Genomic DNA, 12,165 nt, shown 5'->3' on the forward strand with positions numbered 1-12,165 from the left:
TGCCTTTTGGCTTCATCTTATCTGAGCAGCAAGGCACTTGAGCCACAGCCGTGCATGGTACTCATCCATGCCAAGTTTTAGAGTTTCACTCTTGACTCCTTGTCATGATGTTTCTACTCTATTTCATTCTTTTTCTACTTTACTTCATTTTATTCACTTCTAATATTCTTTTGACCTTATTTCATTGCATTCAAGAACATCCTCTTCCATCTGGTTTGTCGATTCGTTCGAAGTAAAATATTGGCAGCCTAGGCACCCTGTTGTTCGTAAAACGTGACTCGAGGGTTTTTAGTTTTCTTTTATTGTAGTTTTAGCGAATAAGATAGTTAACCAGTAAATAGAACTATTAGGGTTTGATTTTACTTTAGGTCTATTGTGGATCACTTTCCTTATGGTTGTATGCCGTTTGGTTGCGTTTTACATTATGGTATGGTCATTTTTTAACTTTTACTTTAGTTTTTAATTTGACTTTAGGTTTATTGTGGATCACTTCCCGTTGTGTTTCTATGCCTTTTGGTTGCGTTTTACATTATGCTGTGGTCATTTTGGTCTGAAGAATGGCTACTTGCAAAGCAAAAGGAGGAGTGGCCTATACACGACCTGGCACTTTATATACCGGGTATTGTTTACACCTTGATTATTGTGATAATGAACCGTTTCTATCGAATTTTTGCTACTCGATTGACTGAGTGGGGTAAGTACTCTTGAATCTAAAAAATTTGAGCTCTGATTTAGTTTTTGAGTAATTTAACCTTTGTCTATACCATTTACAATTGACCTGGCATTTAAGGCTAGTTAAATCTACCACTTGATTGTGTTATTTACTTATTTCCGCTCTCTCTATCTCTCTCTCTCTCTCTCTCTCTCTCTCTCTCTCTCTCTCTCTCTCTATATATATATATATACTAGCTGTTGGTGTGCTAGCTCTTCGTGCCACACCAACACCTAGATGGTTGGGGCGCTTCGTCCCCCCCAAGCCCCCCGCGCGCGTAAGTCGTTACGCGCCATATTAGTTACGCGCCATTTTAGTTGTGTCCCTGTGTCCCACCTGTGAATATAGATAGAAATATATATGTTTTTAACTACGTAAAACTTGCGAATATACAATATTCTTCGCTGTCCCATTGTCTGTGCATATAAATAGATTAAGTTTACCGACTCTTGAACATGTAACATATAATTGTCCATGGGAAAAACAATCCGTATTCAGATCTATACCGCATTTTTCTAATGATTGCCCTTGAGCTTTGTTGATGGTGATTGAACATTCCCTTTGTCCCAGTCGTCATTTATATATCCCCCGTGTGCCCCCCGGTGTCCCCGTTGTAGTTGTGTCCCTGTGTCCCGGTCGTCATTTATATTCCCTGTGTCCCGGTCGTCATTTGTGTCCTGGTGTCCCAGTCTGTAATTTCTCTTTAAGTGTCCCGGTCGTCATTTATATTCCTTGTGTCCCGGTGTCCCGGTCGTCATTTGTGTCTCGGTCGTCATTTATATTCCCTGTGTCCCGGTCGTCATTTGTGTCCCGGTGCCCCGGTCTGTAGCGTCATCTCATAATGACGTCATATACAAAGCCTTATATACTTATAATGACGTCTTATGCAAACCCACAAACAAACAAACATGCATACAAACAACTTATATATATATATATATATATATATATATATATATATATATATATATATATATATATATATATATATATATAGATATAGTTTCTTTTTTAGTTTTTTCTTTTTTAGTTTTTTCTTTTCTTATTTTTTTTGTTTTTTTGTTTTTTTTTAGTTTCTTCTTTTTATTAATTTGTTTTCTTTTTTTGTTTTTTCTGTTTTTTAGTTTTTTCTTTCTTTAATTTTTTTCTTATTTTTTAGTTTTGTAGCTTCTTTAGTTTTTTTTTTTAGCTTTTTTTCTGTTTAGTTTTTTACCTTTTTTGTTTTTTTTCTTTTTTTTTGTTTTTTTTCTTTTTAGGTTTTTTCTTTTCATTTATTAGTTTTTTCATTTTTTAATTTTTTTTCTTTATAGTTCTTTTCTTCTTTTTTTGTTTTTTTTAGTTTTTTATTTTTTTTATTTAATTTTTTTTTTTAGTTTTTTACCTTTTTTAAAAATACAAAAAATACATACAAAAAGACAAAAAAACAAACATGCTTAAATTTTTCTTCTTTTTTAGTTTTTTCTATTTTTTAGTTTTTTAGCTTTTATATATATATCTATATATATAAAAATAAGTTGTCTGTCTGTGTGTCTGTCTGTCAGGTGACGTCATGTTTCTGTGTCGACTGACGTCATGAAGTTAGTTGTCGTCATTTTTGCTATGACGGTGACGTCATTAAAGATATTTAAGACATATATGTTCACGTAGAAATCTATTAATGTTTAAGTTTAAAATGACTGATAAACTTACAATGGCAAAAGCCGATGAAGATGCTCAAAGGGTCTATGCCAAAAAACTTGCTGCTGATAGAGAAAGTCAGAAAAGAAAGCGTGCCGAGGAATCAAAAGAACAGCAAGGAAACAGGCTTGAGGCTGATAGAGAAAGAAAGAACAGAAAGCGTGCCGAGGAATCAAAAGAACAGCAAGGAAACAGGCTTGAGGCTGATAGAGAAAGAAAGAACAGAAAGCGTGCCGAGGAACTACCAGAGCAACGCGAAAGCAGACTTGCTGCTAAAAGAGAAAGTGAAAAAAGAAGGCGTGCCGAGGAATCACAAGAACAGCAAGAAATCAGGCTTGCTGCTGATAGAAAAAGTAAGAAAAGAAAGCGTGCCGAGGAATCACAAGAACAGCAAGAAATCAGGCTTGCTGCTGATAGAGAAAGTAAGAAAAGAAAGCGTGCCGAGGAATCAGAGCAACCTGAAAGTTATCGCCTGGCATTCAGGTACAGCCCAGTCGATGATTATAGCTTGAGTAGATGTGTTCAAATCGGGACAATGTCTAAAATTTGTCCCTATTGCAAGGCCTTGAAATTCAATGGTGAAACAATGGGAATGTGTTGCGCCTCAGGAAAAGTTAAGCTTCCTCTATTGGCTGCACCACCAGAGCCATTGAAGACTTTCCTTACTGGAACTACGTCAGAATCTAAGCGTTTTTTGTCACAAATCAGAAAATACAACTCATGTTTCCAAATGACGTCGTTTGGAGCCCAAATCGAAAATCCAGATCAATTTATGTCTACTTTCAAAGTAAAAGGGCAAATTTATAAACAGGGTAAGTCAGTCGACGGCCAACCTACCATCTTCAAAGATACCACGATAGGAAGACTCTACACCGTTCACCCCAATCAACATGAATGCTTCTTTCTACGCCTGCTTTTGGTGAAGGTACCCGGTCCGACATCCTTTGAGTATTTGAGAACTGTAAACGGTACTATACATGACACTTACCGTAGTGCATGCCAAGCTCTGAATTTATTGGAGAATGACCAACACTGGGATAACTGCATCAATGACGCGTGCGAAACGTCAACCCCAAGTCAAATTCGTGCATTGTTTGGCATCATTTTAACAACTTGCTCTCCATCAGCTCCTACAGAGTTATGGGAAAAATATAAGTCAAAAATGTCCGAAGTTATACTCCATCGAAAACAGTTAGAGACGTCAGATATGACTTTTGATTTTACATCAGAAATTTATAACTACACTTTAGTTATTATAGAAGATTTGTGCGTACGTATGGCAAACAAACCTCTTCAGGATTTGGGAATGCCTTCACCTAACCGTATCGCTGCTGTTTCAACATGTGTAGAATTGGATCGTGAACAAAGTTACAGTACGAGTGATCTATTGTCGTATGTACAAAATAACATTTCCAAGTTAACGTCGGAACAAAAAGACATTTATGATACGATAATGCATTGTGTCGATAACAACGTTGGAGAAATTTTCTTTTTGGATGCGCCAGGAGGTACTGGTAAAACGTTTGTGATAAAACTGATTCTGGCATCAATTCGATCAAAAAATGATATAGCGTTGGCAATTGCGTCGTCCGGAATAGCCGCAACATTGCTGCCTGGTGGAAGAACTGCTCATTCCGCTTTGAAATTGCCTCTGAATTTGCATTCTACAGAAACTCCCAGGTGCAATATTTCCAAATCATCTGGGATGGGTAAAGTATTGCAGCAATGCAAACTTATTATTTGGGATGAGTGCACAATGGCACACAAAAATCGCTCGAGGCTCTGGATCAATGCTTGAAAGATTTGAGAGGGAAGTCGAAACCCTTTGGCAGCACATTAATATTGCTTGCGGGAGATTTCAGGCAAACATTACCTATAATACCTAGATCAACTCCTGCAGACGAAATGAATGTTTGCCTGAAAAATTCTAATTTATGGGCACACGTAAAAGTATTAAAATTAACTACAAATATGCGTGTCCGATTGCAAAACGATGACTCTGGTCAAACATTTTCAGATCAATTGCTGGCAATTGGAAACGGAAAGCTCCCAGTAGACTCAATTTCAGGACGTATACAACTACCTTCTGATTTCTGTAATTTAGTGACGTCCGAAAATGAATTGATTGAAAAAGTATTTCCGAATATTCTAAAAAATTATAAAAATAATAAATAGCTAAGTGAAAGAGCGATTCTGGCACCCAAAAATATAGACGTCCACGAAATCAACAATATTGTTTTGACCAAGATTCGAGACCTGGCAGTCCTTTACAAGTCAGTCGACACAGTTTTGGAACCAAATGAAGCGGTTAATTATCCATCTGAAATTTTAAATTCCATAGATCTTTCAGGGTTTCCACCACACGTGCTACAACTAAAAATAGGCGTACCAATAATACTTTTAAGAAATATCAACCCACCAAAGCTTTGCAATGGCACGCGACTTGCCGTAAAAAAAACAATGGAAAACCTAATAGAGGCCACAATCTTGACAGGGCCTTTTGAGGGTGAGGCTGTTCTTATTCCTCGCATTCCCATGATTCCAGCGGATCTGCCTTTTCAATTTAAAAGATTGCAATTCCCAATTCGATTAGCATTTACAATCACCATCAACAAAGCTCAAGGTCAATCATTAGAAAAATTTGGTATAGATCTTAATACTGATTTTTTTCCCATGGACAATTGTACGTTGCATGTTCGAGGGTCGGTAAACCTGACAATCTATTTATATGCAGCGACAATTGGACAGCGAAGAATGTTGTATATTCGCAAGTTTTACGCAGTTAATTTGTATTGTATCTATCTATCTATCTATCTATCTATATAAAAACAAGTTGTGTGTATGCATGTTTGTTTGTTTGTAAGAAGAGCGTTTGCATATGACGTCATTATTAGTACATACGGCTTTGTATATGCACAGACAATGGGAAAGCCAAGAATGTTGTATATTCGCAATTTTTACGTAGTTTGAAACACATACATAAATCTATCTATATTCGCAGGTGGGACACAGGGAAACAACTACAATGGCGCGTAACTAATATGGCGCGTAACGACTTACGCGCGCGGGGGGGCTTCGGGGGGCGCGAAGCGCCCCATCAACTAGGTGTTGGGGTGGCGCGAAGCGCCACCCCAACAGCTAGTATATATATATATATATATATATATATATATATATTTATATATATATATATATATATATATATATATATATGTATATATATATACATATTTATATATATAATAAATAAAACATTTATTACATAACAAATATGTGACATTTTCTTTTATTCCATATCTTAACATCGCCCTCCACTTTTATTTGAAAGAATGGGTTTTTAGTTTTTGTTTCTGTACGTTTTTAATGTCACCTTCAGGGCTATTGAACCCCTTTCTTTACTGTAAAACGTAACTTTCGCAAAATAGTACTTTGAAATTGACTTCCCATTCCCGATTTTTTTTTTTTGGGGGGGGGGTGCAAGTCACGTCTAATGTAATATACCTTTTTTATCCTAGATAATATTGCAAATGTTTTTTTTTATATAAGTAGTTCATCATATAACCTTATATTATTGTCTTTGTTGATGAATTTTGAGCAGCTGGGGATCGAATTGAGGCAGAAGGAATTTTTTTTTATCTGATGGGCTAAAGGGACTCCAAGTTCTTTGCTGGTGGCAAAGTATTTATTTCTCGATACTAACATGTGATTGTACGCTGTGTTTTTTATGGCACTTGGTATCTACCAAGTGGCATCTAGCGATCGCGAATTCTGTCGGTCTGTCGGTCTGTCTGTCCTGGCTTTGCTTCTTTAGGCACTTCCAGGTATGCTAGGACGGTGAAATTTGGCAGGCGTATCAGGAACCGTTTCCCCGATTCGACCATCGTTAATCGGAATAGACGGTTAAATCGGAAAAGGTATAAAAAATGAGGTATTTTTAACTTACGAACGGGTCATCGGATCTTAATGAAATGTGATGTTTGGAAGGATATCGTGTCTCTGAGCTCTTATTTTAAATCCTGATTGGATTTGTGAAATTGTTTGGAGTTTGGGGGGGGGGGACCTAAAATCTTGGAAAACCTTTAGAGTGGAGGGATCGGGATGAAACTTGGTGGGAAAAATAAGCACAAGTCCTAGATACGTGATTGATGTAACTGGAACGGATCCCACTCTCTTTAGGGGAGCTAGGGGGAGAATTAATTCTGAAAAATTAGAAAAAATGAGGTGTTTTTAACTTACGAAGGAGTTTTTTTTTAAATTACGACACATTTTGTTGGTGTCGAAAATTATGATGGCGTTGTTCTTCTAACGTAATATTTCTTTCTCCTTCGTCTTTACTTTTGACTCGTTCTGAATTTATCTGTCGCTTGTCTTCCTGGTTTTTCACTTTGATTTTAATTCTTTCCACTTCTCGTTGTCGCATGTTTTGCTACTGCATATTTCTTTATTCTTCACTTTTTTTTTGACTCGTTTTAATTCTTGCTGCCGCTTATCTTCGAACGGGATATTTCTTTGTTCATTACTTTTATTTTTGACTCGTTGTGATTGTCGCTGACACACATATTCTTTCTGTATCTTGCTGCCGCTCATCTTCTAACCGCATATTTCTTCCAACCGAATATTTCTTTCAAGTTCAAGCTCCTTTTATTATCAACATACTTCCATTTATAAACAAAAATTTGCCAAAGGGCTCAATGGCCCGTTATTTGCAAAAAAAAAAAAAAACAAAAAACAAATACAAATAACTATTAAATACATTCACGCTTAAAATATATTTAGATTCTACTCACCAATCCTTACCCGAGTAAAACTGATCTCCGCACATCCCACTTAAAAAAAAAAAATACTTAAAAAGTCAATAATAGTAAAACAAAATACACATCGAGGAAACAACACTCACATCACCCGATTCTAAATAATTAAATTCATTCTAAATAGTTAATTAATTAAATTAAATCTGAATAATTCAACAATACAAATAACTGGTCAATATTATAATTTAATTTTTTTAATCAAAAAATTATTTAACTGTTTCTTGAAGGAGCCTGTGGTACAGGACGATCGAATCCCAACAGGAATTGTATTCCAGGCACGTCCGACAGCAACTATCAAACCAAAGTCCGAGTGTGCTGCAGGATTGGATGGCACTAGCACATCATCCTGGTTCATAGTCTCATAAGGACTGACATTTCTAACAAGCTCAAGTAGCCCGGAAAAACTTGATGAGACCTTCCATCAAGTTTTTTTCCGGGCTACGTTGCTTACACTGAAATCGATATTGACTGTCTTGGAATACTGCCCCATTGAATTCTGGACATCTGATTGTCCAGTTGTTGTTCTTCAAACGGATAAGCAATTGTGAATTTGCGTTTTTGGGATCTTCCTCTAGACATATTTTAAATGATAAACTCTTCTTGATTTGACAGCATTCTATATAAATGCGATACACAACTATTCCAAGTTTAAAGATATTCCGCAGCGATAATTCAAAACTGATTACATAGGTGACATTTTTTTTTCTTAATTTTTTTTTTACTGAGAAATGTTTATTATGTATTCCATTACGAAAACAACAAAAATCGCTAGATCTAAGCATTTTTTGGTCTGAAGGACGTCGTTTCACTGAAGTTTTTTAAGAAAAGAGAAAAATAATAAAAAGGCTTAGAGGTTTAAAAGAAAACACGTAAGAATTTAAGCTGGAATCAGCCCAGCTGTCAACAGTGGCTTTAACTCGCTTTTCATACTCTCTCCTGTTTCCTTTGTATAGCTGAGCGGCAAGTGAGTTTGCGGGTGAGTCTCGGTTTGGATCACTTAGCAATGACTGAGTAGAAATGAGTAGTGCTGATACATCATTAGTGGGACTCCATCTGTTCAGAAAAATATCAAAACAGATCCCAGCATCGGCATAGACATTACAGTGAAAATTAGCCCGTACTAACAGAAAGTAGAAAAAAAGTGCAAAAAAAAAAAAAAAAATTCATAAAAAAATGCATTATGAGAACGAATTGCCATCTTACCCTGACTCAGGAATTGTAACTAATGTAATTAGTTACTATAATCAGGAATGGTAATAACGAAAGTGAACTTAGAGTGATTTTGGAAACAAGCTTCCGAAAAACACCGCGGAAATATTTTCTGATGGAAAAGAAAAATGCACCTTTGGAATAAGCATGGTCAAAAACCTTTTATATGGGTACAGTATGATAAACCAGTGGAAAAAATTAACAATACATACAAAATCACATTTTCATCTTTTTTTTCAAATTAGGGTTCAAATTAGAAAACACTAAACTGACTTGTTTAAATATTGAAAAACTCAAATTAAAAAAGATTTAAATTTCACCACTATTGAAAAATATAGATGCAGAAAAGAAAAATGCACCTTTGGAATCAGCATGGTCAAAACCATATATAGGGTATACAGTCCCCCGCCTTGATCAACAAAGTAATTTCTTAGACCACACTGCTTTTCCATTTACGAAACAAATAATTGAAGAAAAAACGGGTTTAATTTTTTTAAATAAAGCAGTGACAACAAAATAAAAAAAAAACTACACTTTAACTAACAAAAAATAAAAATACTCCGAATATTTCGGCCCCACCTCCGGGAGCCTTTCTCAACGGGAAAAAAAAAACAAAAAGGGAGAAAATTACAACAATTTAAGACTATTTTTAAGACATTTTAAAAATGCCACGACAACTAAACCAAACTAAAAATATAAACAATCAAATATAAAAGAAACAAGAACTCACATTTTTAAAACAAACACTCCCGCACTTGACTGTAACTTTAGAAAAAACTGCAATAATTGTTTCTATTGGCACTTTCCTCTGCCACAATCGCTGTATAAATGGGGATCTATCAAAAATGAAAAATATAAATACTTGTAACAATACGAAAAAGAGGTTACCCAACCCCCAAATCCAATCAAAATCTTACAGGTTAATGAAACACAATTATGAATTATAAATTGAATGGATTTTTTCATTTGCTATTTTAGCTGCCGTCCGTTGACTTCTTACAGCATTGACCATGCTTTGACCTCCGTTCGCAAGGTTATTACTTGTTTCAGGACAATTATGCAAACCAATACTCATTGAAGTTTTTGACTGGTCTTTAATTAAACTATTATAAATTGAATTTATTTTAAATTCCCCCTCATCTCTATTGATACTAATACCCCCATAGATAATCTTTTTTATTTCAATAATTTCTCTGAAACTTTGTAAAAGTCCTACAGACTTATCAATAATTTTTGTCTGATCAAATAAAATACTATGATGAGGAAAATTATACACGTGACCAGCTATAGCGGATTCAAAAGTATCAAGTTTTTTATTTTGTCTTAGCGAGCAATCTATCGCATATTTGTGTTGCTGTAGCCTATTTTTTAAATTCTGCTGTGTTCTACCTACATAAAATTTACCACAAGAGCATGGAATTTTGTATACCCCCTGTTGTATATTTCTTGGAACTTTATCTTTTCCGTTATTTAGCCATGAGCTTATATTTTGTCCTGATTTAAAAGCTGTTTTTATATTATGTTTTTTTAATTCTTTCCTTAATTTCTGTGACAACCTTGGGATATAAGGCAAAGTTATGTAATTTGGTTTTTGATTTGATTCATTTTCTTCTAATTTTACAGGTTCCAGTAACTTTTTTTTCCTTTTTTCAATTATTTGAGAAATCATATTTTCGGGATATCCATTTCCTACTAGAATATCCTTAATAAAAATTAATTCACTACTAATGTATTCTGGTGAAGCTAAATTTAACACTCTATCCACTAAAGAAATAACTACCCCCCTTTTTACTTGGATCGGGTGATTTGATGTGAAAGACAAATAGCGGTTGTTATTAGTTGGTTTACGGTAAATTGAAAACACTAGTTTATTATTCTTTCTATGGATCCAAATATCCAGAAACGGTAATTTTTTCTCTGTTTCATTTCCAATTGTAAAAACTAATTCCCCTCCCAAATTATTTAAATGTTCCAGAAAACCTTCAATTTGTGATTCCCCATAATTCCAAATAACTAATACATCATCCATATATCTGCCCCAAAATTTTGGTTTTAAAAAATATGTATCAATAGCTAAATTTTCTATATACTCCACATAAATATTAGCTAACAGTGGACTTAAGGGTCCTCCCATTGCTAATCCTCTAACTTGATGGTAAAAATTGTCTCTAAATTTGAAATAATTAGTATACCTGCTAGTTATTTTAATTAGAGTTAATATAGTTTCTATCTCAATCCCTGCAGACAATTCTTCCATTTCACTTTTATGCACATCAAGTTTTTTTGATAAAACAAACACAGATTTATCGAAAGGTATATATGTATACATTGACTTTATATCAAAACTAAAAAGTCTAGAGTCACTTGATATTTCAATATTTTTAAGTTTATTTTTTAAAAATACTGAGTTTTTTATATAAGACTTTTGGAGATATAATAAAGGTTTAAGCGTCTTTGCTACCCATTTTTCAATTTTTTCTGTTGGTGAGTTCCTTGTTGACACTATAGGTCTTAGAGGAATGTCTGTTTTATGTATTTTTGGCAAACCATATATTCTTGGGCAAACCGATCCCCTTGGAAAGAACTTATAGTACATCTGTGGTGTGATATTTTGATTATTTTTAAGGTCTTCTAAGTCCTTTCTTAATTTTGCAACGTAAGATTCGGTTGGGTCTGAGTTAAGTTTTTTATATGTTGAAATATCCTTTAGAATTGTTTCTATTTTACTATCATAATCATCTTTTTCTAGGATTACTATCGTATTGCTTTTATCTGCTTTCGTTATTATTAGAGAATCATCTTTTTTTAATTCTTTCAAAATTTTGTATCTTTGTTTTTAAGGTTTTCTTGAAAATTGCCAAAATCTTTTAAAATATTTACGACTCCCAGTCTTAAATCATCCACATTTTTAACATCTTTTGAAAACATATGAATCCCTGTCTCAATCTTTGAAATTATTTCTTCTACCGGTACTTTTTTAGGAGATAGTCCAAATTTTATACCTTTTTCAAGGATATTCTTTTGTTCTTTGGTTAACTCCTTTTTGCTTAGATTAATCACACCTGGTCCTGGGAAATGTTTAGATTTATACGTTGAAATATTTTGTTTTTCATGTTCCCTTTTTAATTGCAAAAATTTTTGGTTTAATCTTTCCCTTGATAACCTTAAAACATGTTCAAAAGAATTTTTGAAAATTGATATAATTTGTTGGAAATCATACGTATTAAGATACCCACAAAGTATATTTTTTAAGAAATCTATTTCTTTTACAATCTGTGATCTTTGAAAACGTTTATCCTTCAATACATGGTTTAAATTTAGTAAATTTACCTTTCTCGTGTGACTAGTCTCATTAAATGTATTTAAATGATACTTAAAACGAAATGATTTTGGAATGATTTTGTTTATTTTGCACTTTTCTAAAAACTTTTGTTGTGTAATTATATTGGCATGTTTTTTTGCTAAATTCAAAAATACTAAAACTGAATTGGTCTTTTGCCACCCGTAGGCTTGACGTAAATAATTTCTTAGACCACACTGCTTTTCCATTTACGAAACAAATAATTGAAGAAAAAACGGGTTTAATTTTTTTAAATAAAGCAGTGACAACAAAATAAAATAAAAACTACACTTTAACTAACAAAAAATAAAAATACTCCGAATATTTCGGCCCCACCTCCGGGAGCCTTTCTCAACGGGAAAAAAAAAACAAAAAGGGAGAAAATTACAACAATTTAAGACTATTTTTAAGACATT

At 34.0% G+C, this 12,165-nt stretch overlaps 1 protein-coding gene across 3 annotated transcripts in view; it reads left to right on the forward strand.

The window, feature by feature from the left end:
- Positions 1 to 12,165, forward strand: part of LOC136038602 (anoctamin-10-like) — a 206,980-nt gene that overhangs the window by 75,650 nt on the left and 119,165 nt on the right. For all 3 annotated transcript variants that reach the window (XM_065721810.1, XM_065721812.1, XM_065721811.1), the window contains one exon: positions 475 to 694. In XM_065721810.1, coding sequence (XP_065577882.1) covers positions 475 to 694 — 220 coding nt within the window. The remainder of the gene's footprint in view (positions 1 to 474; positions 695 to 12,165) is intronic.

This window comes from Artemia franciscana, chromosome 18 (assembly GCF_032884065.1).
Source record: "Artemia franciscana chromosome 18, ASM3288406v1, whole genome shotgun sequence".
Taxonomy (NCBI): Eukaryota; Metazoa; Arthropoda; class Branchiopoda; order Anostraca; family Artemiidae; genus Artemia; species Artemia franciscana.